Source organism: Oryza brachyantha, chromosome 8 (assembly GCF_000231095.2).
Source record: "Oryza brachyantha chromosome 8, ObraRS2, whole genome shotgun sequence".
NCBI classification, from domain to species: domain Eukaryota; kingdom Viridiplantae; phylum Streptophyta; class Magnoliopsida; order Poales; family Poaceae; genus Oryza; species Oryza brachyantha.
Genome location: NC_023170.2, coordinates 1,356,979 through 1,383,526, shown reverse-complemented (window position 1 = coordinate 1,383,526; position 26,548 = coordinate 1,356,979). Strand labels below are relative to the sequence as shown.

The 26,548-nt window shown below is 39.2% G+C and overlaps 3 protein-coding genes and 1 pseudogene across 4 annotated transcripts; 2 read left to right on the top strand and 2 right to left on the bottom strand.

Annotated features, from left to right (window-relative positions):
• Positions 1-29: 29 nt before the first annotated feature.
• Positions 30-3,745, bottom strand: LOC102705365 (E3 ubiquitin-protein ligase RGLG4-like). Its single transcript, XM_015840266.2, has 12 exons — positions 3,600-3,745; positions 3,253-3,519; positions 3,034-3,118; positions 2,816-2,956; positions 2,523-2,636; positions 2,275-2,372; positions 2,056-2,135; positions 1,839-1,944; positions 1,602-1,729; positions 1,044-1,179; positions 879-935; positions 30-562 (listed from the first exon to the last, which is right to left on the bottom strand). The coding sequence occupies exons 2-12, from the start codon at positions 3,415-3,417 to the stop codon at positions 476-478; spliced, it is 1,197 nt and encodes a 398-aa protein (XP_015695752.1). The 5' UTR covers positions 3,418-3,519; positions 3,600-3,745; the 3' UTR covers positions 30-475.
• A 1,843-nt stretch (positions 3,746-5,588) lies between these two features.
• Positions 5,589-11,378, top strand: LOC102707513. Of its 2 annotated transcripts, none has more exons than XM_006659740.3 (16): positions 5,589-5,901; positions 5,998-6,092; positions 6,819-6,972; positions 7,040-7,175; positions 7,506-7,599; positions 7,736-7,867; positions 8,011-8,111; positions 8,218-8,331; positions 8,553-8,770; positions 9,302-9,360; positions 9,434-9,625; positions 9,712-9,835; positions 9,954-10,009; positions 10,249-10,394; positions 10,484-10,654; positions 10,799-11,378. In XM_006659740.3, exons 1-16 carry the CDS (start codon positions 5,627-5,629, stop codon positions 11,078-11,080), a joined length of 2,349 nt encoding a protein of 782 aa, XP_006659803.3. In that variant the 5' UTR covers positions 5,589-5,626; the 3' UTR covers positions 11,081-11,378. The 2 variants fall into 2 exon arrangements, with proteins under 2 accessions (XP_006659803.3, XP_040382500.1); XM_040526566.1 differs by having other exon boundaries at positions 7,733-7,867.
• Positions 11,379-13,880: 2,502 nt separating this feature from the next.
• LOC102707234 (probable sugar phosphate/phosphate translocator At3g14410) lies at positions 13,881-18,185 on the top strand. Its single transcript, XM_006659739.3, has 8 exons — positions 13,881-14,059; positions 15,455-15,562; positions 15,715-15,749; positions 16,533-16,645; positions 16,742-17,003; positions 17,085-17,353; positions 17,466-17,648; positions 17,742-18,185. Exons 1-7 carry the CDS (start codon positions 13,940-13,942, stop codon positions 17,609-17,611), a joined length of 1,053 nt encoding a protein of 350 aa, XP_006659802.2. The 5' UTR covers positions 13,881-13,939; the 3' UTR covers positions 17,612-17,648; positions 17,742-18,185.
• A 1,646-nt stretch (positions 18,186-19,831) lies between these two features.
• Positions 19,832-22,844, bottom strand: LOC102705093 (annotated as a pseudogene).
• Between the last annotated feature and the right edge of the window lie 3,704 nt (positions 22,845-26,548).

Genomic DNA, 26,548 nt, shown 5'->3' with positions numbered 1-26,548 from the left:
TCAGGACGGTTGCAAGAAATCCCCAGAGATATTGAGATAAGCAGCAGAATATAATTGGTCAAAACTGAGACATTCCTCAGTAGTACATAACTGGAAATTCACAATGTTTTTTTTTCGAGGTAAAGAAAATTTACAATGTGATATAAACAAGTCTATGGTTTTCATCATAGAAGCAAACCCTCTCCAATCAACACAAGAAAAACCATCACTCTTCTCTTTCCAGTTTCCTCTCTGCAAGTTATTTATTTTTTTATTTATTCCCCCTTGGGTGTCATTTTCTTTTTGTTTCTCGGTGATGATACAAGGAAGCAGCTAGACAAAAGAAACCTTATGCACAGAAGAAACCAAACAGAACTAATCATACATTTGGAACCCTATTTATCAGCACAAATCTCATGTGTTTCAGTATTTTTCACAAACGAGATGTCATGCATCCTGTACACCATGAACAAATCACAGCCACCAGCTGATGTGATCATCCTGAGTACAGCCTCAGCTTGGATCGAATCGTCTGTCGACAGATTGGGCATCTGGTCAGACTCTCCCCACATTCCCTGCAACACTGTTGTTTTCACAAGAGAAAGAATCCAATCAATAATTTTTTCTCTGCATATGAGAAACAATCCAATCAAACAAATGTTTCTACTTCTACATATTTGAACAGATTAAAGCATCTAGTAGAATAAAAAAGAAATAACTTTTTTTACTATCCTAGAAAAAATATCTCGATGTATCACTTTTTTTGTGTAAAGTTTAGTACCTTTAGATATAAAAATACTAAAATTTTGTATTAAATTTTTTGGTATCTCAAATTACTTTTCAAGGACATTAAAAAGGACTAAAAAGAAAACTCTAATTAGTCTGAGATTTCCAGTTACCATGTGGCCACAGCCAAATGCTAAGTCCTTGGCATTGGTCAGGCAGATTGGGCACACCTGCAAAGCAAACCACAAGCAGCAGTTGCTTTGTGAGTCAAGTCAATCCTGCTCAACCTAAATGACAAGAAGAAATCTTTTGATGACACAATGACAAATTTGCTCTACTTGATCCCCTCTCGGTGACGGTGGAGCGGCTGCCGCGGCGGCGTTGCTGCCTGCCCTCCTCAGCGACGGCTGCCGCGGCGCCGACGGCAGCGGCGGCGGTGCCGGCATGATCCTCTTCGCCTTCCCCGTCGACCGGCTTCAGAACAGCACAGGTAAAGAAAATCACCAGGTGATGAAGAGTAAAATCATCAGTGCTGAACGGCTAATGGAGGTTGGGATTATTCATGCCATGATTATAAAATTACGATTTCTCCCAAAAAAACTTTCTAATTAGCGTTTCTTAGATAGTTTATTCTAAATTATTTGCTAACTTTATAATAGTTAATCAATCATATGAGCAATTTCCCCAAGTTTATAATCTATCTAATTATCCAGTTGGAATGTGCCAAGGTTTCTAGCTCTGATCGTTTGATAAGCCAGGGGAAAAGAATTAAGCAACCAAAAAAAAGTTTGATAAGCCAATTCAGAAAGAAATAAACTACAATAAGGAAACCTTAAAATTAACTCTAAAATTAAGTTTTAAAATTCAAATTTTGGCTGTGGCATCAGTTCACTTACCCTAGGATGCCGAGCTCCATGGTGGCCTTGTACTGGATGGGCACCTCCATGAGAGCTGCCAGCGCGAACGCCGACTCCTTCTGCTGCTGCGTCGTGCTCCTCGACATGATCGACGTGAAGTTCACAAACTACACAAGCAATTGCCAATTTGCATCACATTACAGGTTTAATCTGCCTTTGCAATGTGATCAATCCATCTCCAAGTTTCAGTTGTGGTGATGAGATTCAGAACTTCACCTGAAAGTTGTCGAAATGGCGAGCCGGGATCTTGTCGTCGAACCTCTGCATGTCTTCCCAAGGGCCATCTCCAACTCCAACAAGAACAATGGACAGAGGGTAGGAGCTGAGTAGATCAATCAATAATTGAAAAAAAATAGCAACAAGAATCAATTTTCCATTAGTAAATAAATGTTTTGCAAGGCTGAAATTAGTTGAAAAACTTTGTAGTTTGTACCTTGCCATGACAATGGAGTCCACTGTCGCCCTCTCCTGGGGGCTAAGATCATTGTCGCTTGTATCAATACTCCTAGTCACCTGCATTTTCAATCACCATCAATGAGAAAGTATCTATAAAGTTGGATGTTTTTGTTCTTGAGTACATCAGTGTGAGATGGAGTAAAACAAATATCTCAAAATTAAGTTTATGTGTTCTTCATTTGTGTCGAGGGAAAACCTGCCCATCTGCAACAATGACAAGAACATGATACTGCCCTCCGCTCCTGTCCACAATGTCGACGGCCGCCTCGACGATCGGCGCGAAAGAAGTAGGCCCTGCAATAGTTGCACACAATTTCACCAGCTAAATCATCAGTGACAATTAAGTTTCATTGTTTTTCTTTCTTGAAAGAAGATGACAGCAAGATTTCAGGTCAATGCACAATGCAGGAGTTTTTTTTTTTCAGAGATGAGATGGATGATCACCAGATAGTCTGAGGTGTGGCACAATCTTCTTATAACATGATAGGACCTCCTCGAAACCATGGCAGGAAGAGTTGTCAGGATGGAAGCTGAAAACATTGTAGTCATGGGTCGTTGCTGCATTGGGGGAAAACACCACATGAAGAAGAAGATTCCATTTTTGTCAGAGTTCAGACAACGAAGAAGACGATGAATATTTATCATGTGCTCAAACGGAATTTTCTCAAATGTTTCAGGTGCGCACATGTTTTAACTGCGAATTTTTAACCAGTGTTCATGTTGATTTAGCTCCTCACCATCGCCGAAGCCGAAGCAAGGGATGAGATTGTCGTCGTCGAACGGCGCCAGAGTCTTGCCGATGATGCTGATGGCTTGCTCGTAAGGATTCGGCGTGGTGCCTAGCTTGTGCAGGCTCTGCCCGTTGAACGAAAGCTTCCCTGAATTCAGAGAGTAGTAATTCAGAGCAATGCAGGCAAGAACATGATCACTTGATCAGATCATACTATTTATTTACCTGTCCATTCGTTGCTCTTGGTGAAGTCTATCCCAAGTATCAGGTTGGATGACTCGAGCCCTTGCTGTCGTAACGCCGCCGTCACCTGACGAAAAAAAATGTATTCTTTTTTCAGCATTGATTCGACCGACCAGAAATTCAGAAGCAGAAACATGCAAGAAACGAGCTAAATCGATGATAATATTTAGTGTATCTTTCAGTGATCTCGTGTTCATCCACCTGCTCGAGAGAAGTGTAGGAGTCAGGTATGTACGAGTATTTCTTGCTCAGCATCGCCCTCCGGCGATTGTCGCCGCCGGCGCCACCAGCCCGGTTCGTCACCGTTCTTTCCATTGCACGACGGTGACCGCCGCCGCCGAACAGCGCTCCGATCACTCCGCCCATGTGTAGCAGCGACGATGACAACGACGACGACGACGGTGGCCAAGAACCTGAACTTCTTCTTCTTGTAGCATGCGATGCTGCTGTCACCTGTCAGCTACCTCTCTACTTCTCAGAAAGTTCAGAGATCAAATCCATGGAAGAATGACTGAATTAAAGGCGCAAGCAAGGAACAAGGTAGCAACCAAGGCAAGCTAGGTCACAAATCGATGAGGGCACACGGATTGATTCCTCTCAAGAAAAAGGAGTGATTTTTTTGCGGCAGGTTGCAGCGAAGCTTCTTGAGTCTTTCGTGTTCAGATGAGCCTTTATTCCATCTGCTAGGCTTTAGCTGTTTGTGTACTGGTTTGAGTAATGACATCTGTCACAACAGTTTATTGATTGTGTTATTGCTTCGTGTAATCTCTGAAACCTCTCTTTAATACACTGGATTAATGCTTCGTGTAATGACTGAAACCTCTCTGTTAATCATCAGCCAAAGCTGGCTGCTTTAATCAGAAACCTGGAGCTGGTTTTCTGAAGTTTGTTATTGTTTTGCTGCAAGTGCTAAAGTGGCAGATTCTTGTGGCTTTGTCTGAAGCCTCATGAGAAAGATTCTAGCTTGTCTGGAAATGCTTCAGGCAGACTGCAGACACATCATCGTGACGCTAAAGATATGTTTGGATCATGCTTGTTTTGGATTGCTGAGTCAATGCGGTGTGCTTCTTTCTTGATCTGATGGCATTGCAACTACAGGAAAACTAAGTGGGTGTAAAGCCCTAATGCATGAGAGGTGTTGCCCTGGTTATTTTAGAACAGGAACTTTCCCTTTGAAATGAACGCTTCTTTGGAATGCAAGTATTTCACAACAATTTTATCGAAAATATTTGAATTCCTATAAAATTCGAACATTCCAAAGGGGACCAAAATTATTATATTCTCTCTATATATAATATTGTATTGTACTATAAATGGAGCTTAGGCTATCAAGGCTGAACCTTGGATAAGTTCCTCAGTAGGAACTTACACGGTACCTCCTACACATGCAGGAGTATTGTACTGTAAATTTGGCTCATTTTGTGCAAAATTTTATGGTACTATCTTAAATGGACATGATGCCACATGATTATTTTTTGGAAAGTAGTTGTGGCATCAAAGCAAACACAAATTAATATTTATCAAGAGGGGAGGAAGAAGAAACACAAAATGACACATCTCATTAGCGTGTAACTAATTTAGTACTAATAATTTTAAACTCGAAAGCTTGACTAATAGTATGATTTTCTAAAGTAACTTTTAGATATGTCATTTTTTATTAGAAGAACATGCCGTTTAATTGTTCGGAAACATGCTAATGAGAAACGAGGGTTTTCACCCACTTCACCTAGAAACGAACGCAAACTAAACTTGTATTCATGACAAAGTCCCTTTCGCAAGATAATTTCTTATGGCATCCAAAAAGACAAGATTAACTTTTCTGGTCAGCTAGAGTCATTTCAAGGAGATGATGATGATGATAATGTTGTATGGATTTATTTTGGAACACTATGGGCAACTGATTCTCACTGAGAATATGGAAACCTCACAAGTGGAGCATATGTACGCCAAATTGAATGTTTGGATAAAAAAATATTCTACCCTTTTCAGCCACAGTCCTATACAGCCTCAGCAATAATCCCTTTTCAAGATTCTTGAATGTGCACAGCATATCAACTATATGGGCCTTAGCGCTACCTCCGTTTCATATCGTAAGATTTTCTAGCCTAGCATAATATATATAATTTATATATATGTCTAGATTCATTAATTTAGACAATGCTAGAAAGTCTTACATTATAGAACGAGAGAAGTATTTTTTTAATCACACAGCAATTGAAGAAGTTTGCTTCTCCAGAAATGGAGAAAGAGCATCGCTAAACTTTGCCTCCTTGCACCCTTCTCCGGCCCATAATCCCATTTAGAGGCCCGGCCCATAAACCAAGCCCAGTTAAGCTCACCTATAGGATGGGCTTTGGGCTGAAATTTATGATGGGCCTAGACTTTGAACCAGCCCATCTAACCCAACCCCCAATTTGGTTTCCTTCCCCCACTCGCCGCCCTACCTCTCCTCCCGCCGCGCCGCCCTCCCGCCGCCACCGCGTCGGCCTTCGGCTTCGTGCGATCCGTCCTACCTACGCTACCGCGCCGAGCAGGTGACGGTGCGTAGGAGGAGGCGGAGGCGGACGGTGCTCTAATGGTGCAGGCTACGGCCGCGGCGCTCCGCCGCCTCGGGCGCCGCCGCGGCGATCCCGCCGCGGCGCTGCTCTCGTCCAGGCTCCGTCGCGGCGCCGTCTCATCGTCATCGTCCTCGTATTATTCTGCTCCGGGGGCGCTGCTCCCGCCGGAGCAGCCGGTGTGGGACTGCCGCGGCTTCAGCGCGTCCGCGTGGCTCGGTCCCCGCCTGTGGCGCGGTCTGCCTCGGCGTCGGAATGCGGCGGCCACGGCTTGGGAGGCGCACCACTCGACGAGGTAGAGTAGCTAGCAGCAACTGCTTCCACTAGTGGGTTCTCCTTTTCTTTCGTGATGCTGATGCATTTGCTGTGTTCTTGTTTCTCCTCCATCCAGGAGCTCCATGGCAACGGTGCCAAGTGAACCCGAGACATCTGCTTCACAGTCTGAGCTTCTACGTTTCATCAAATCCACCTTTGGGACGCTTGAAGGTATATCATGTCACCAAAAACGCTTTTGTTTTCTCAAAGCGCCGGTTTATCTTTGGCGAGAAAATCTTGTTTCAACCATTGTCTACTGACTTACTGTGACGCTGTGTCACTGTTTAGTGCAGAATAAACAAAAATTCCAAATTCTAAAATGTTGTTCGGTACTCCCTCCGTATTTTAACCGCATTTTAATAGACGGTGACATTGGCTTTGTGGTATATATTTGATGATTTATGACGGACTATCTTTTATTTTATTGTGATTGGATTTTATTACTAAATATATTTTAATTATAACTTGCATTTTTGCATATTTCACAAAATTTTTGAATAAGACGAGTGGTCAAACATGTGCCAAAAAGTCAACAACATCATCTATTAAAATATGGAGGGGTTATTATGTTGCAAAGTTGCATATGACCTACTCCTTTCTGTGAATATTTGTACTTGTGTTAATATTCATGTGCCAAAAAATCACAAATATTTCCTTTAACTAGTTACCATGTTTACCACCTGAACTGTTTATATTTCTTGTGAAACTGCTATCCTGATCTGATGTACAAGAGTGCAGTGTATTTTGTCAAAATTCTTCCAAAGCTGAAATGAACTTGTGTCTGCTACAGGAACAGTTATAGTATTTGTGTTATATAGATGTTAGTAGTGAATGTAAATGCACTGCTCCTTTCCTGAGGATTAGTTCGTTGTTATAGCCTACAATTTGTTGATGCAGGACAAAATCATTGTTGGTTGAACTGCATGAATGACACCTGGAAGACCCTCAATCAAGGATCATACCTTGTCCTTTTATATGAATCCTGTGGAACGTTAGACTGCCAGGGAAAACTTTCATCTGCTTTTCGAAGATTGAAATATCTTCAACAGAGGTAATTATGTAAAATGTGCTCTAGCCTAACAAAATCTTGAACTTATTTTAACTTCCCCCCTTCCTAGGTATCCACATCTGACTGTTTTCGCTATGGAGCATGGGAGTGGTATTAGTTCCCTAGCACAAAGCCAAGCAATTCTCACAGTAATGAAGGAGTACATTAGTTTTCCTATCTTGATGTCAGATAAAGACTTTACAAATGTAAGGCACATAACCTTGAAATCTTTATAGTATTATAGAAGTTTGAAAATTATTTCTTGATCAATAAGCATTCATGAATCATGAACTTGTGATGCATAAATAACCACATTCCTTTTTTTGTTGATGCCTTTGGTGCATTTTCTATGTCATCTCAACCTATAAAACCTATAAATAACTGTGTATTCAATTTTGGCAGCATTATACTCACTTTCAAGAACTTTTTAATCATGTCTATTAAAATTGAAGACCTTGTTTTGCATTTCCTTTTTGTGTTCTAGTATTGTCTCAAATACTTTGTTGAAACAAGAATGTCCTTTCATGAGTGTTCAGATGACAAATGGTGCTTGCTACTTGCTATTTGAAGGTTCTAAGGACCCTGTCCTCTTCTTGAAGTGGGATGAAGAGCTTGAGATTTTGATCAAGGGTAAAAACTAAACATAATTGGCTATATTTGCAATGCTATAAATCCCGCCTTGTCTAAATTTTCTAGTCTTTTGGACTTATCTCAATTGCAGCAGCGTTGTTTTCTAAATTTGATGCTCATCATTTATTGAAAGCAGGCATGGACAATGCTGTCTTGAAAGCCGAACCTTCTGATACTGCTCCAGAATCAAAAGTTTCTTGGCAAAAAGAAGAGGTTCCTAAAGAACCATGCGTTGGTTCTGTAAGAAATTTGTTACTATACCATCCTGGTACTTGTCACCTATCTACTTTGTATAATTTTCTACTTAAACATCAATACTGCGACCTAATTCTATAAAATTGATGCCATGGCTTTTTTCCTATTTAATCCAGAAGTTGTAAATACTCAAATAGTCAACTTCATGTGCTGTAGCTTGCATATCGGTTGATGAAGATGGAGATCGCATTTTCATCTCAGACAGTAACCATCATAGGGTCATCATTAGCGACAGCAATGGGACTATTTTAGATTATGTATGTATGACTTACTGTTATTGTTGGTTTAAATTTTGTTTGCATGACTGCATAGAATATAGAACTGCAGCCATGCAGGATTATAAATGTAATTTCCTTTTTCCAGATTGGATGCTCCCCTGGCTTTGAGGATGGTGAATTTGAATCTGCCAAGTTCTTGCGCCCTGCTGCATCATTTTATAATGCCACTGAAGATTGTCTATATGTTGTAGATTCGGAGGTAATTATCCACAATAGGATCGATCCTTTTTGTTGTTCTGATAAGAGAACTAGAGAAGAATGCCTTTTTCAGTAGTTATAATTTTCTGGATTTATATAATATTTGGTATATTAGAAGGTCTTGTGTGCATATTACATGTTCTCCCCTGTCTTCCACTAAATTTACAGCTACCCATGTACTAATGCATCAGATTCAAACTCCCCTACCTGATTCTTCTGCAGAACCATGCAGTTAGAAAAGCAGATTTGGGAAGGAGGATGTTAGAGACCGTCTATCCAGTCTCCAGTAAAAGCAGCAGTGGCATCTGGAGTTGGATTGTTGATAAGCTAGGTTTGAGACGGGAAGATGCTCCAAACGGAAATTTTGATACAGATTCAATAGCATTTCCATGGCATTTGCTAAAGGTTACAGAAGATGCCTTCTTAGTAGCAGACCGCTAGTATGGATCACTTCTCATCCCCTACACGTTAACCTTTTTTAAATATCAGTTGGATTAATTTGTCTTTCTCACAACGGCTATAGCCATTTGGATCTAATTTAACTTATTCTCAATTTTGTGCACCTTTTCTATGTTAGACTTGTCATTCAGTTTGGGAGTTGACTTGTTGTACATGTACAGTTCAGTCCGATCTCAATTTTAGTTCCATATTGCTCAATGATGTTACTGTGGATGCTTGCTGAATATTCTCTTGGTTGAGTGTGATAATAAGACTCTTCTGTGTAGAGCTTTCTTGTTTACTGGCAACATATTGTTTTTACAAAAATATTTAACCAAATATGACTGTGCTTTTGGTTAAACAAACTGTGGAAGTTCTTAATACAGTAAAGCTGCACTTTGTTCTTGGTTTTTATGTGATGTACACACACTATGTACTGTACGTCAACTATAGCTGGTCCCTGTTTTGGACATATTGTCTTGACTGTGGATGTGCTGAGAAAAAAATAGTTCTTATACTAACATTTTTTGCAGCTTTGAAACATTCTGGATCTTGAGCATATCAACTGGTAAAAAGCTGGAAATTGAAAGAGGTCAGTAAACTCCTTTGTTTCATACAGTAGACTTAAATTCCCTAACTCATTGAAGAGTTAAAGTCTTGTGAAGGTAGAGCTGAAGAGATGGAGTCATATCAGCAAACAATGAATGAGAGATGTGCTCTCCTGAAGGATATGAACATGAGTTGGTCATCAAATGCTACAGAGTATTCTGATCTTGATCCGTTGGGGAAGATCCCTGTCAAGGAACTTGTGTCATCAGTTGTAAGATTTCAGAAGTGCATTGTCTTCTGCGATGCAGGTTGATATATAAGCTGTTATGTTAGGACTTAAATTTGCTTTCAAATCATATAATAAATTATTCCAATTTATTTCCTTTCTGTCAAGATGGTCAAAGTGTTTTGAAGCATGACTTGGATACCCAGGTCACCTCAAATATTCAATTTTCGAATTTCGGGGTCCTTGGGTTTCCATATTGGTCTGTTTGCCATCTCGAGAGAGTACCAACCTGGTAAGCTGCTTATCCTATATTCATATGCTCAGTGGGTTTGTGATGACATGGAAACTGATATGCTAAGCTTGCATGTTCATTGTTTTGACACTCCTTTCTACTTGTAATGAATCATCAGGGGTCATTCTACTGGACAATGTCAACAGCATATCCGTCAAGTAAATGTGCTCCCAGGTAACTTGCCGTGCCTTCAACTTCAAATTCTTTTAAATTGACAATATCCTGTACTGCAATTGGATATAATAGAAAACTTTCAATCTTAAAGTTCAAACAAACTCTACTGGTTTGCGTAATCACGAGAGACAATGTAAGTTACTTGGATGAGTAGCTTATTATTGTGTTCTTTGCCAAATTGCACTGCTGTGTGGAATTCATTCAAGATATTTGTGTAACTCGAGATATTCATTTGACAGGAAGATGCAATATAAAGGTTTCTGTAGATATACCTGCCGATACTGAACTTGCCTCACCTTTGGTTGAGAATTGTATTTGGCGCCAAGTAAGGGGATCTGGTGCTGAGATTTCCGGTTCTGATGAACCAGCCTCGAACACAGAAAAGGTGAAAGGAACTCTCTTCTTTCGTTCTGGACTTTTTGATATTCCAGTTGGAAGGTGCTAATTCCTTTATGCTGATGTACATGCTGTCAGGTTGGTATAGCACAGCAATGGTATGATGAGATAGATAACCTAGCATTTTCTGAAGTTCCTGAGGAGCCTACTGCGCATGAATCTGATCAGAAACCTACAGATGGAGGTTACCAAGACCAGAGAAGAGTGCATTTCACCTGTGCCGTTAACGTCAGTCCTGGGACATGCGAGGTGCGTCTCCTCTTAAAAACAATCTTCTCGATCACTGGAGGGAAATGCCTTACTGTTATGTCATAATAACTCTGAAGTACTCATGTTCACGTCACCTAGAAGTTCAGACACTTCCTTCATACACTATCATGTTACCTTTTGCAGCTGGTGGCCTCTGCTGCATTGTACCTGAAGATCGACAGCACGAAAAACGACCAAGGGGAGCAGAAAGCTCTGGTCAAGAAGATCATCCAGTGTCAGCGTCGCGAGGAGCATGCAGGCGCTGATCTGTTGATGCAGAACTGCAAGGATGCTAGGGACCTGACAATCATGAAACCGGTGCACCTGAGGCTGATGCTGGAGTGTGCTGATCATCCTGCTGGAACCACCAACAAGGAGACCATCAGCTCAGAGTCCAGCTTTGAGATAAACATCTCCTTAGATTAGTTTCCATGGTACGGGTGGCTGATAATACAGAAGATTAGTTTGGTTTTTCTGCTAGAGAAATACTCGACACTTCCTGATAGAGTTCTGTATCTTGATGTTCAAGTTCCACATGAAAATTCGGTTGAAAATGGATCAAGAATCACTCGAAGCATCTCCGTTTTTTTTCTTTTGGGGCTCAACTGAACACTACAATTCTGTAATGGAGTAACTTTCTCCACCTATATAGTCTAAAAGTTCGATGTATTCAAAACAAAAAAAAAATCAAAATTCGTTGCATTTGGTCTCTTTTGTATCAAGTTATGGCCGCTTGAATGAATGCACTCGCTCACGGGATTGGAGCAAACACGTTGTATTTCAAGGTCAATCACGCTTGAAGTACTGGTTAGTTGTTAAAAAGTAGTAATACATTGTGTCTTGTAAAGAGTTACTACCGTGACGTAGCATTATTGTTGGTAAAAAAGAACAATATGTTACGGTGGGTAGGGGTGATAATGGGACCCATCATTTTGTTTATAAAATTTAAGGGTTGGGTTTAAAATGGTTGAAAATAAAATTGTATAGAGTTTTGAGCTAAAAGAATTAAATAGGGCTGTGAAAGAACGCATGGACCTTGTCACGTTCTCACCACTAACGGTGAGTCACACCTTATTTTCTACTCTCTTCATGTTTTTCTATATGACGCTGTTGACTTTTATGTTTACGTTTGACCATTCATCTTATTTTAAAAATATATATATAATTATTAATTATTTTGTTATAATTTGATTTATTATTATAAAAATATTAAGTATGATTTATAATTTTATATATTTAAATAAAATTTTTGAATAAAATAAACGATCAATATCTAAAAGTTAACGGTGCCACGTAAAAAAACCATGAGAGAGTAAATCATAACAAGGCAACGTAGGCTAGGCTGGAGGTGGGTCTCACCCTGTTTCTCGCTTCTCCACAGCCTTGTAGTCATCCCTAGTTAAATAATAATTGCTGATGATCTTTAAAACACATCCGTCGTGACAGATCTTTGATCTGGCATTTATTGTATCTGAAAAAGAAACATTACTGAAAAGAAACTTAAGAAAATAATATATTATAGTCAGACTCATGCCCACTAAGTGTTATTTTGCTAGATAAAGATAGACAATTATTTAATTTTTTAATAGTTATTTAATATTATAATAAAAGATAGACAATTATTTAATTATTTAATATTTTTAATATAATAATAAAATTAATAATTATAAAACTAAAAATCTATAATGACTTTTTTTATACCTAGAGTGCTTTAAAATAAAAAAAATGTACAACGGCATGCCGTCCAGGGGACGGGATAATTAAAAGGGACGGCAGCCACATCCTTCCATCCGGAACTTTTCGAGCTCGGCCACCGTGATGTGCATGTCTCCGTTGACGTCGTACACGTTGAAGGCGACACGCAGCTCGGCCTCCCCGAGGCCGCGACCGTGGGACGCCGTGAACTCCCTGAGGTTAATGAATCCGTCGCGGTCGGTGTCGAGTTCGCTCATCATGGCCGCCACCTTGCGCACCACGTTGCCTCGCACCGGCACCGGGCATCATCGCCATGATTCCTCGTCGTTCTCCACTTCTTACAGGCAACTCGACCAAAGAACCATACGGTACCGCCTGGTACCATGTGATATCTGCATCCTTTTGAGTTTTCTTTGTCACGCGACGCTAAGTGGTATCATTTGGTATCATACGTGAGGCGCATCTGAGCGCGGAGGCAGGAGGTGTGCGACACACGGTGGCGAGAGTGCGACGACGGTGGAGGCGGGCGCCGCCTGATACCATGTGATATCTGTATCTTTTTGAGCTTTCTTTGTCACGCGACGCTATGATAACAGATGAAGTGGTATCATCTGGTATCATACCAGCGGTATCATCTGGTATCATATGTGAGATGCGTCTAAGCGCGGAGGCGAAAGGCGAGCTGACGTGGGGCGGAGGCGGGTGGACGTGGGGTGCATGGAGGTGGGTGGAATGCGCGACGGCGGAGGCGAGAGGCACGTAACGACGATGGAGGCGGGCGGACGTGGGCAACATGAAGGCATGCAGCGACATGCGAGCATGCAACAACGTAGGTGATGCACGGACACGGTTTCTCTTCTTCGTTCTATTTTAACTATTTGGTCCGATAGAATCCCATGCTGTAGTCCCTCTCTTTAAAAATATACCGTTTAATTGTTCGAGAATCGTACATTTCAAATCGAGCGAGCAGAAACAACGCAGGCTATATGTTGCCCGCAATTAGGCCGCACGACATGACCAACTTAGGCCCAGTTTAGTTCCAAAAATTTTCACCCAAAAACATCACATCAAATCTTTAGACACCTAAATAGAGTGTTAAATATAGATAAAACGAAAAACTAATTACACAGTCATGTGAGAAATCGTGAGACGAAACTTTTAAGCCTAATTTGTACATGATTAGCCATAAGTGCTACAATAACCTACCTGCGCTAATGATGGATTAATTAGGCTCAAAAATTCGTCATGCGGTTTCCATGCCAGTCGTGAAATTCGTTTTTTCATTCTTGTCCAAAACCCCTTCCGATATCCGGTCAAACGTCTGACGTGACATGCAAAAAAATTTTATTTGACCGACTGAACGCCACTTAAATCTCATGTATGTACATACGTGCCTAACGCTGACTAAAATGATTTTGACTACCGCCAAAGAAAAAACACGAACAGATTTTGACCTGAGCAGTGTCGCTGACTAGTGGGCCCAGGGGTCGCCCCACGCTGCCTACCCTTCTCCTTGGTGACGGGAGCACGCGAATGACGACGCACGCCACGCGAATCGTATTCGATTCGTAGCAGCGGGAGCGCGCGGCCATGGAGAGGACATCGTCGTCTTCGTCGGCGGCGAGGGGGGCGTGGAGGGACGGCGCCGTCACCTACCTCCACCTCCTCTTCTACATCGCCATCTCCAGCGGCCAGATCTTCTTCAACAAGGCAAGCAAGCAAACAAGCAACCAGTCCCCCACCCCCCCCCCCCCCCCTCCTCAGCCGACACACGATCCCGTCCTCCCGCCCGCCGGCCTCTGCTCTGCGGCACGGCGGGGGTTTCTTCCTCCTTTTTTTTGGGTGGGGGTTTGGGTTTAGTATCTGGTGATTGTATGGTGTGGGCGTGCGAAATGGCTAGGAAGGATTCCGGATCTTTTTTCGTTCCCATCTAGTTTCACCTCGGCCGTGTCGCCCGATGAGATTGGAGGATTTTGATGGTTCTAGTTTTGAACTGTGAATCGCTTGCCTCCGTACTGGCGAGATGGATGTTTTGAGTTCTGACGCCGTGGGAGGGGAATTGAAAAATAAAATAAAATGGGGAGCGCTTTCGAGATTTGAAGATGGTAGCGCGCATAACTCATGCTTGAGCTCAACTGATTCTTCAGCCCTCTTCTGCTCATCATTCTCCTATAGTTGGGAGAGAATCTGTCATGTACTTCTCAGTATTCAGGCAAGATATACAGACTATGGGAAATGTAATCAGCAACCCATATTTCAATGAAATTATACTCTTTCCTGAGGCGGTTAATCCTGTCACCTTAGGCATTAATGCAAGATAGTTTTAATGCCATTGCCGAGTTCCAAAAACTGTGTATCTTAGATCTGTTGATCCTCATAAGAGTAATCTTTTTCTGGCTTTAGTTTCACTGCTAAACCTAGATCTCTTTCTGTGGGAAAGGTTGACTTTCTTTGTATGACAGTTGAAAGGTACTTCCGTAATAAGGAATTGTCTTCATTTTGCTGCCAAAGTGTGCAAAGCACAGGAAGCTCATGGTTTTAGTTTGGTCTGGTGCACTAATGTTTGACATTTGTAGACCACAACATCGATTTGCTCAATGGCTTTTATTATTATTTCTGTCTACACCAATAATAACAAGACTACAAAATATCACATAGAAAAAAGTGGTACTGGCTTTTCCATATGCACAAATAAGTTTCAGACATTGATAACTGCTTGGTTGCTTGTGCTTCTTTTTAGTAAAATGACTAGATGCTCATATGAATTAGGGGCCTTGAACACATGATTCCAACTTGGCTTCCTAGTTTGATTTATGGGTTCAATTTCTACTCTCACTCAGTATGTATGAATTGCTACTGCCACAAAATTACTGTCAGTTGACAAAGTAGTACAGTGTTGGACTGTCAAAATTGTCTCAACTATAGATTTTTTTTTCTCCTACACATGTAGTTGCATGATCTTTCAGTTTACTACAATACCGAACTTAATTTTATCTTCAAGTAGCAACTTACATGAACAACTTTTCAACACAGCATCATTGTTGCCACAGCTACCTACAAATTATTTTTCCTTATTAACTAGAACCCTGTTTTGATCCGATGCAGTGGGTTTTATCCTCAAAAGAGATCAACTTCCCCTATCCAGTGGCATTAACTCTGCTGCACATGGTCTTCTCATCTGTAGTGTGCTTTACAATTACAAAGGTCTTCAAGGTACTTACTCGTGTACATTTGAAAAAATGCTCTCTGGCTCTCTGCTGATAATCCCTAATCTTTGAAATAATTGACATTCATGTTCCAATAGCCTTTTGGCATTCAGTAAATCGATAGACTTATTTTCCCTTTGGTTTGACAATATTTCCCAGATTGTAAAGATTGAGGAGGGAATGACTACTGATATGTAAGTCATGGATCATGTATAATTTTCTTGTTTGTACAGTAGTTTTTCATCAGTATATCATGTTCCATGAACCATCACAGCATGAATAAGACATTTGCAAAATTGCAAGTCTGTCTATCTTAAACGAACAAGTGGAATAAAGTTTATAGATTTGCATAAAGCTACCATATTCTTCTAATATTCATATGTATATGTTTAATAAATGTTATTATTTCCTTGATAACATTGTTAAATTTTTGTCAAAACATGTACAGATGTCTCATATTAAGGGGAAAAAAAAAGATTATGGATAACTGTTAAACAACTGTTTCTCGAAACCTGTCCTGCTGTTTATTGCTAAAATACATTATGCTTAAATTTTCAAGATCATCAAGCGGGTTTCACAATTTTGTCAAGATTATGACTGGGAGAATAACTTAATATGTATATATAAGGATAGAAAATAATATATGTCATTTGAAATTGGCTGTCCCTGGATCTCGACTGGATCGAGGTTTCTTAATTCTGAATTGTAAAAATGAGTATGCTTGCCTGTACTATTTTTGAATGGTTCAATTTTCATTATTTGGCTGCAGCTACCAATCTGAACAAATTTAGATGTTCTGTCTTCTGTGATATTTCTATCTGGATCCAATACCATATTCCAGAAGAAGTATTTCCCTTTTATGTTTATTAACTAGCATATAACACTGAAATCCTGGCATATTGCTTGCCTGTGCTGTTCATAGTGAGTACCTGAAATCCAGAATTTTTTCATTCTTACAAGTACACCTGAACTTGCAGATATATTAGTTCAGTCATTCCAATTGGAGCAATGTTTGCAATGACACTCTGGCTAGGGAACAGTGCATACCTCTACATATCTGTTGCATTTGCACAAATGTTGAAGGCAATAAGTATGTGATCTGTCTGGTTTTTGATTGATTTGCAGGTGACAAATTTTTATTAATTCGGATTATGATGTTAATGTACTTTTTGTTTGAGCACTGTAGTGCCTGTAGCTGTGTTTCTCCTCGGAGCTGCCTTTGGCCTCGAAGAAATGAGCTGTAAAATGCTTGCTATCATGTCTGTCATCAGCGTTGGGGTTATTGTGGCCTCTGTTGGTGAAATTACAATCAGCTGGGTTGGGGTGGTTTACCAGATGGGTGGAGTCGTTGCAGAAGCACTAAGACTGATTTTCATTGAGATTTTTCTGAAGAAAAAAGGTGTTAGGCTTAACTTGATTTCCATGATGTACTATGTTAGCCCTTGCAGGTACCTTGACCACTCGATCTCATAATTAATTTACTTGAGAACTGTTTACTGTTATAACTTTATCCTATCATTTCCCTGCAGTGCTTTGTGTCTCTTTATTCCCTGGTTGTTCTTAGAGAAGCCCAAGATGGATGAAAGCGTCTCATGGAACTTCCCACCATTTACATTGTTCTTAAACTGCATGTGCACTTTCATCCTCAATCTCTCTGTCTTCCTTGTCATTTCCCGAACTAGTGCACTGACAGCTCGTGTTACTGGAGTTGTGAGAGACTGGACCGTGGTGCTGCTTTCTGCTGCTATCTTTGCTGATACACAACTTACCTTTATAAATATAATTGGCTATGCCATAGGTATTATACTGGATTTTCTATCACTGGTTTAGCTTCATACTCTCTCTTACACCCTGTCCAAGATTGAGCTCATAGATTAATTTCTCTTGCACCATTTTTTTTCAATCCACAGCAATAGCAGGTGTTGTTGCATACAACAATCACAAGCTCAAAGTGAAACCTCAAGGCAATGAGCCGCAGGGTACTGATAACAAAGTCAACCCAGGAAGCCCACAGGATGTTGAGACATCATCGATCTCGACCAAAGAAGCTTCATAACACTGAACACCAAGACATTTTGAACAGATTTTTGAAGGTAATATAATTCTGAAGCTTGCTAATGCATACATCTGTTATATTTACAAAATATACTGATGGTTGTTGGATGCGCTTGTGAGTTGTGATACAGGAGAAAGGAGCTCTCGCTTTTCCTATGAGCTGGCCAGCTCTCCTTGGATACATTCTTTTTTCTTCCTACCAATCAGCAGGGAAGACATTTTGTACAACAATGCTTAAGAAGTGAAGGGTATACGTTAGCGTACCATTTTGTACTATTGTACGCTCTAAACAGTCAGAGTACGTCACACATATCAACTAGGTTCTGTAGATGTATGTTATTGCCGTTTGACCTTGCTGTAGCAATCCATCAGGTTTCAGAATATGCAAACCTGATTCTTATACGATGTTTTCCTTACCTTAGGAGGTCCTGCCAACAGAGGACTGTCTGTATCAAAGTATGAACACTTATTCAAAGATCAAAAGTCTGATATAGTAGTCGATTTGTTACCTCCAAAAACTACTTAAAATTCAGTTAACTGTTGAAGAAGAAGAACGTGAGAAGAGTCTTCAGCGCCTTCTACTCCCATGTCAGCTCTCTGTTTCAATTCTCTTTGGTCGACATGGTCCTAGGGTTCGGTGGGTCCACATGTCAGCACCTTTGATTGCGGAGGATCTCAATGCCCCTGGGTTCGCTCCACCTCCGATTTGAGCTCAGTACAAATATTGAAATGATATCCATAGCACACTGCTCGTTCACATGCACCGTCTCTGAACTCACACCGACATGCCCTGCAACCACAAGGAGTTGCAGAAGGAAAGGAAGATTTTTCATTAGCATGTATCCGGCTGGCAACCAACGTAATTGCGACCAACAAATCAAGATTTTACGGTTCCCGTATTTTGCGGTTACGATTGCTTATAAGCTAAAATTTAAATTTTAAAACTTAATTTAAAACTTGATTTTTTGGTTATTTTTTATAAACACGTATATAAAAGTTCTGTCCATAAATTATTTTTATCGAGAGAAAACATGATTTTGCTATCTTCCAAAAAGCAAAATGATGATGGGAGAGTAAGATACACTGGCTCGAAGAGATATCGGAGTAGTCTCCGCTGCTGCACGCGGTGTCCACCCGGCTTTTGTTGCTTAATGGCTAGCACCAATGCACCATTGAAGGGTGCATGTGCTCATCCACTTTTACTAACGGTATTTATTAGTGAGGGTTTAGTGATAATTAACATGTTTTATTATTAATTAGTAATTATCAAGTTTAAATTAATGTTAATTAGTGATGATATATTTATATGTTAATTTATACTAATTAGTACCAGATATATGTTGATTAATTAATAATATTATTTATTAGTAATTAAATATGTTCATAGTTGGATCACCATATCCCTAAAAATATGGATATTCATATTCCATCCCACCTTACTACTAACCAAACGCACTATTAATTAGCCATCGCTAATTTGCCATGAAGTTAAGTGCAACTATAAACTTGTCACACGGTTTAGTGATATCTATCACAATTACCAGTTTTATCTTTTTTTTTTCTATTTTCATTTTCTTTTCTCCCCGCGCCAACATGGTCACCGTGATACCACCCCGAGAAGGTGATTCTACTTAGAGTACGCTCGCGCGGAGACCAAAACGCATGGACTCTCTATTTAGGTGACATGTGCAAACTTTAGTCATATAAACATTACACATAAACTTTTAACGTATGAATTTTACATGTATAAACTTAGCAAGTATAGATTTTTAATATAGATATATAAACAGATGAATTTAAAATTGAAAATCAAATTCTAGTCTAAAATTGAAGTCGAATATATAATTACATATACTTACAAACAATATTGATGATACAAATTTTACATGTATAAACTTTTAAAAAAGGAAACAAATCATATACTAAAAAAATAAACAGTGAGCGTGAGCGTTCGTATAAACAGACTCACGAACATTCGCTAAATAGCCTTTTTAACCACCGTCTAACGCACCAACTTCACATGTTTATGCTGCTGTGTCATTTTCGAGATGTAACTACGGGTTCCAGTCTACCCTGTTTAACTATTCAAGTTCTCAGCTAGCTTTTATTATCACAAATTCAGTTTAAACCATGATTTCAGCAAAATTTAGAACTACTCTTCAGATTTCATTATTCTGGTTACAACGAATAAAATGACAAGAGCTAACCGAAACAGGTGAAAGACCGAAGCATCACATTGGCATTGGCATAACAAATGGTAACGTTGGAGCACAGCTGCCAAATATGAGCACAATGCCAGATACATTTACCATACATGCAAAAAAAATTAAACTTGCAGTCCTGAAGGAAAAACATGTTTGTCAACATTAAAACTATAGCACTCCAGGGGACAAATTTTATTGCAGGATCAACTTAACTGAAGATTAAGGTGCACAATCTTAATTACAAGATTCATAACACACGGCATTCCCTGTTGAGATGTAGCAATTGTTTTTCCCAAAGTTCAATCCCAATCACCCAGAAAAACATGCTCACCGATCCTCTTCCAAATCTCGGTTTCTTCCTGTCCCAGTATACCTGTCCAGGCGACCTTCACCTGCAGCTCATAACAGCTTTGCTTGCAAGTAGATTCTTCGTCATAGAGTCCTAAAACAAATTCAAAGCATTCATCTTCATGGTCACCATCAAACAAAATAACATTGATCACCAGCTCTCCATCCAATGGGACTGCTACTATATGACGAGTTAACTCAACAGATCCATTATTTCTAAGTTTATTTGAAAAGCCTGACACTTGGCTATCATGTAGAACAATCTCATTCTCCTCATTTTTAGTAGTCCAAGCAATTACTTTACCACTAAAATCAGATAGCCCCTCCAAAACATTAACTGCAATAAAAGCTTGTACAGCAAACTGAACAGGCGTATAAATCAATTCTACTGTGCTCAGCCAACTTGTTAGCTTGAACTTCATGAGTTTCTTTGTATGATGGACACATCTGTGTTCTATCACGCCTTTGCTGAAATCTTTGGTAGCATTGCCTTCGCCCAAAACCTTTAAGTTGATCTCAAAAATTATAATATCTGTCGAACCGAGTGCTCGATATGGGCCTGTCAAAGTTATCATATCCTCCTGCACATGGATTCAAGCAAAAGCAAGTAAAAAACAATAGAAAAAGGAATAGATAGGCCCAATAACTCAAATATAAATTCTGATGACATAAATATCAAACCAAAGTGAAATTTGGGTAGATAGCACATAAAGAAATGAGCTTTTAGGTATTATAACCAAAATAAATGGGATTACTTAGATGCCACTAGAAGATCCGACACTCTCAAAATTTTACCACTGCCAACTACTGTCTCATCCCAATAATCAAGTAATGTGAGATGTGACAAATAAGGTTGCATCTCCCACTGATACTAGGTTGTTCTTTTAGAAAATGGGAATCAAGTAACTTGACTAGTCAAAAGTTCACAGAAATATGGTAATGCACTTTACCATGGATGGTGTGTGCCAGTCTATTTGTAAGGGAAGAACAATAGTATTTGGATTGATTAGTAAGTGTAGATGGAGGGATAAATGAATGCATACCGGCGAGGCGATGTGTTGGGGATGTTCCTTATCACGCCTGAATAAATAGACACATCTGTAGTCTTGCTGATCCCTTGCTAGAATGGTACCATATATTCTGATAGGATAAGATAAGTCACTCTCAGCAACCTTGATAGCAATGACATTGACCGAGTCCATCAACCACAAGTAATCAGATGAAGGGATTGAGTGAATTGGTGGCCCTGGCCCAATATTTGCTGCATTGGAAACAATTTCAAGAATGCAACTTTTTTTAACACATGATTATTGATGCCTAAGATGAACATACATACCATCTGATGTATGTATGCAACTATACTTGCTGTAGGGATGGACAAGGAACTATTAAGATAAAACAAGGGGTTGGAAACTAATGTACACACACTCTCTGTCGAGATCGAAGAAGGCTATATTCCGGCAGCAAAACGGGTGTATACAATCCCATCTTGCTTGGGGTCATATTCAGCAAACTTTTGGCGACGAACGATGTTGAGAACTTCGTACACCTTCTCCTCCCAGGGCAACTCTACTTGATTCTGCATAGCGGACTGCTCATCCGCATCCTCCATCTTGCTGCTGATGGTACTGTCATCCACTGTAAAACAAGGCAAGGCAGATTAATTTTGGTTGGTTGGTATTTGCATCCACCGAATGAAGGTTGTATGCACTGCTGGCTCAAAAGGATGAACACATGACTCACAGTAATCTTCCTCCATGTCGTCGGCACATCTTTCAGCACTAGAAGAAGATTCTTGGTCTTGCTCCTCCCCCATCATCTCGATGGATCGATTAGGGCTCGAAGAACCTGGCTCATTCGTGGGCGCCTTCTCCTCGCAGTCGCAGGTGAGCTCCTGCTTGCGCTTCATTGCAACAGTGGGAAAATTCTGCTCCACCGCAGCCGCGCCACTAGCGACTACCTTCTGAGAAAGAACCATGTGAGACCGATGGAGGGTTCAGTTCCGTTTGTTGTTCGTACGGAAAGGGGGCATAGTACAGCACGGTTGCATTGCAATCGGAAGAATTAGGGACGACGTGTGTACCTGAGATGTGGTCGCCATGCTAGCCCGATCAAGAACCTGCCTCGTCGCCGCCGCGGACCCGATCAAGAACCCGCCCCGTCGCTGCCGCGGAAGAGTCTAGGGTTTGGGAGGAAGGATAAGAGGAATAATATAATATACGAAGAATAACAAGAAGCAGAACAACCTAATTGGAATCGAATTAGGGGAGGATTTTATTTCCCTTTATTTTTCTCTTTTTGAGGGAGCGTGGATTTTTCTTTTAAAACAGGGAGGGAGTGGATTAATAAATTGATAGGACGTTGCTCCCTTCCAAAAAAGGGAAAGCACGTTATGCATCTTATAACAAAAACTAAAATAGTTACAGAAACCGTGTTTACGCAGCATATCCCGTGCAGAGCTGTTGATTTTCTTTCTTTTTCTATTACTAATTTATTTATTTTACCTATAGTGTGCGAACATGATTTACTCATTGGACAAATCCAACGACTGAAATCATTTGCATCAAATCGGACGTCCACGTTTCATCTACCCTCCTATTTACCGGCTCCCAAAATTACGCGCATTTTTTATTTATCCTCCCTACGTCAAATTTAATATATTAAATCTCAGTCAAATATAGATCCAAAAATCAACGTGTCATAAAAAGGCTGGAGGGAGTACTACAAATACCACCATGTCAGATCTCAGTCAAACCTTCATCTAATCGCTCGTCTTTTTCAAAAATTTTATGCAAACATAGAATATTATATGTCATTCTCATAGTCCATTTACTAATAATGAATCAAATTCATAAATAAATAATTTTTAATATGTATATATCAACACGAATGGTCAACCTTAGACCCCTAAATCAACGGCGTTAAATAAAAATGGACCGGATATTAATTAAATGATGTTCCATTTATATTTGTTTATATATAATCTTATATTTGTATGTAAGTTTCGAGCTGACAGTTTTAAATAACGGGCGATATTTTCACAAAGTGATATTTGTATTACTCACTCGTTGTTTTTAATATGTTTATATCAACATGAATGAATTAACAGAACAAGTATAAAATAATTTTTTTAATATATACGTACATACATTATTTAAATTATAAACAAGTGTGTGTTCAAATTGACTCATAGATAATTGCGGAGCCTATTATTTGATTCATTGGTATTTATACTACTCCGTCCGGTTTTTTTTGGCGCAATTAAATTTCAGAACTATGGTTGACCGTTTGTATTTTTCAAATTTTATTGCAAATATACGATATCATAAGTCACTCGTAAAATAAATAAAAAAACTTGTTTGAGTCCAAATTAAATTATTTATTTAATATATATGCGCATGTATCATCTAATCTACCCTACAGTGATAAAATATATTAGAAACTTTTTATAAAATATAAACTTGTATTAGAAATTTTGTATATGTCATGCATAGAAATAATCTTTCTATATATTAGAAACTTCCTATAAAATATAAATTTATACGGTATATAGATCCTATAATTATGCTATATATACACATATACGTAAGATTTATGACTAATTGTATATAAGATTTTTTTTTATTCTGGTTAGATTGTGATAAAAGAACGTTGTTCACTGGAAGTGCACAAATTTGCCTAAATACTTCATTTTTACATGAATTAGAAGATAAATCCTAATTGCATTGTATTAAGAACCGATGCGCATGTCTTCAAGAAGATTTTTATTTATTATATCTTTAGTATAGACATGCCTTAGTATCATGGTGGTGGATGGTACACGTATGGTCATGACATTTATTTGGTTGAATATGACTATGAATAGATAAAATTGTGCAATATCTAAAATATAAAATTTATTTCAATCCTTTGATTTCTATTATTAAATATCACCATATGTTAGCACATGTATGTTAGACTTGAATCAAGTTAAGGTGCAATTAGATCTATTTTGGCAAAATTAGTTTAACTAACAAAATAAAATAATATATGAATGAAAATATTGTGACACCATAGCGTTAGTTTAAATGTATGAATGCAATTAGATCTATCAGGCGCACACTAATTGATTGCTAATGATTTTAGCTGCTTGTTCTGAATGCAGTTGATGGAATACTGTGAACATTTAGACAAAGCAGATGAATGTGAAGACCCATACATGTGTATGGTATATGCCTGTGAGTTTGCATCTTCCCTCATGAGCAATGCCTTTACCTTGCTATGTACTTCTTGTTTGATCTTCTAAAATAAATTTTCAGCTACATGGGCTGTATCGGTCTACTTTGCATACCAGCGTACCTGGAAGCCTTTCAATCCCATCCTAGGGGAGACATATGAGATGGTTAACCACCAGGGTATTACATTCATCGCTGAGCAGGTTAGTGACATGAAACATCGCAATTGCAGAAACATTCTGCAGACATCTTCTGTTAACTAATGGTGTTTGTTCTGCAACTGCATGTCACTCAATATTTTTTAATGCTATTTTCTTAGGTAAGCCATCATCCTCCAATGGGTGCAGCTCATTGTGAAAATGCTCATTTTACATATATTGTTTTACAAATAAGTTTCATTACACAGAGTACTATATCTATTTGAGAACCATGGAAATTATTTGTTCTTTCCAAGAAAATATATTGCCATCAAATTCGTTTTTGTTTCTACAAATTGTTATGAAGTTTGCCTCTATTACTTATATATCTGTAAGTTCCTCAATTGCTCTACAACGTGCTATTGCTGTCAGTCAATGTGTTGTTTGCCAAATCAACATTACCAAATCAAGAACCGCAACATAGCCTAGGTCACAACACTAACCAAAACCCTAGGAAGTAAAGGAGGAGAAAGGAGAATGGGCTAACCTCAGATCTCGAAGAGGAAGGCGACGAGGTCTTGCGAAGGGAGGCGACGTCTCGCGGGGAGGCTCTTGGCCGGCGACGACGGCGGTCTCGAGAGGGCAGGAGGCGCGACGGTCTCGAGCAGGAGGGGGCGGCGGCTTGTGAGCAGGAGGAGGCGGCGGCCTTGCGAGCAGGAGGAGGCGTCGGCGTCCTGACGAGAGGAAGGAGGAGGAGGCGGCGGCGTGCGAGAGGAAGGAGAGGAGACGGACGGCGCCCCGTCACGCACGTGAGGAAAAAAATTCCTCGCCTCGTGAGGCCAGGATTTTTTCCCGTGGATTTTTTTTTACAGAGAGGACATGGATTAATAACTATCAGACGTTGCTCCCTTCCTAAAAATAGAAAGCACTTTATGCATCTTATACAAAAACAAAAATTACAGAAACCGTATATACGCCGCATATCCCGTGCAGTGCTGTTGATTTTTCGTTCCTTTTCTATTATTTATTTATTTATTTTATTTTTATCTGTAATGTGCGAACTTAATTTACTTATTGGATAAATCCAACGACGGACATCATTTGCATCAAATCGGACGTCCACGTACCATCTATCCTCCTTCTATTTACCGGCTCCCAAAATTATGCATAATTTTTATCTATCCTCCCCACATCAAATTTAATATATTAAACCTTAGTCAAATATAGATCCAAAAATCACCGTGTTATAAAAAGGCCGGAGGGAGTATTAGAAATACTACCATGCCATATCTCGGTCAAATCTTCATCTAATCGTTCATCTTTTTCAAAACTAATAATGAATCAAATTCATAAATAAATAATTTTTTATATGTATATATCAACACGAGTGATCAACCCTAGACTCCTAAATCAACGGCGTTAAATAAAAATAGACCGAATATTAATTACATGATGTACCATATATATATATACACATATATATATATATAATCTAATATTTGTATGTACGTTTGAGCTAAAAAAATTTTAAATAACGGGAGATATTTTTACACAGTAATATTTGTATTACTTACGCGTTGTTTTTTTATATGTATATAACAGAGCGAGTATAAAATAGTAATGTATACATGCATATATTATTTAAATTATAAACATGTGTGTTCAAATTGACTCATAGGTAATTATGAGACCTATTTTTTGACACATTGGTATTTGTACTGCTTCGTGCGGTTTTTTAGGCGCCGTTAAATTTCGGAGCTATGATGGACCATTTGTATTTTTTTAAAATTTTATTGCAAATATACAATATCATAAGTCATTCGTAAAATAAATAAACAACTTGTTTGGGTCCAAATTAAATTATTTATTTAATATATATGCTCATGTATCATCTAATCTACCCTAGAGTGATAAAATATATTAGAAACTTTCTATAAAATATAAACTTGTATTAGAAATTTTGTATATATCATGCATAGAAAAAATCTTTCTATATATTATAAACTTTCTATAATTATAAATTTATACGGTATAT

Coding starts and splice junctions, on each gene's coding strand:
- LOC102707513 (XM_040526566.1), top strand. CDS start 5,627: ATGGTGCAGGCTACGGCCGCGGCGCTCCGCCGCCTCGGGCGCCGCCGC. Junction 7,868..8,010: donor TTTGTTACTATACCATCCTG/GTACTTGTCACC, acceptor CATGTGCTGTAG/CTTGCATATCGGTTGATGAA. Junction 10,395..10,483: donor CAGCCTCGAACACAGAAAAG/GTGAAAGGAACT, acceptor ACATGCTGTCAG/GTTGGTATAGCACAGCAATG.
- LOC102707234 (XM_006659739.3), top strand. CDS start 13,940: ATGGAGAGGACATCGTCGTCTTCGTCGGCGGCGAGGGGGGCGTGGAGG. Junction 15,750..16,532: donor GAGGGAATGACTACTGATAT/GTAAGTCATGGA, acceptor CTGAACTTGCAG/ATATATTAGTTCAGTCATTC. Junction 17,354..17,465: donor TATAATTGGCTATGCCATAG/GTATTATACTGG, acceptor TTCAATCCACAG/CAATAGCAGGTGTTGTTGCA.
- LOC102705365 (XM_015840266.2), bottom strand. CDS start 3,417: ATGGGCGGAGTGATCGGAGCGCTGTTCGGCGGCGGCGGTCACCGTCGT. Junction 3,119..3,252: donor CCTACACTTCTCTCGAGCAG/GTGGATGAACAC, acceptor TTTTTTCGTCAG/GTGACGGCGGCGTTACGACA. Junction 2,136..2,274: donor TCATTGTTGCAGATGGGCAG/GTTTTCCCTCGA, acceptor TTGAAAATGCAG/GTGACTAGGAGTATTGATAC.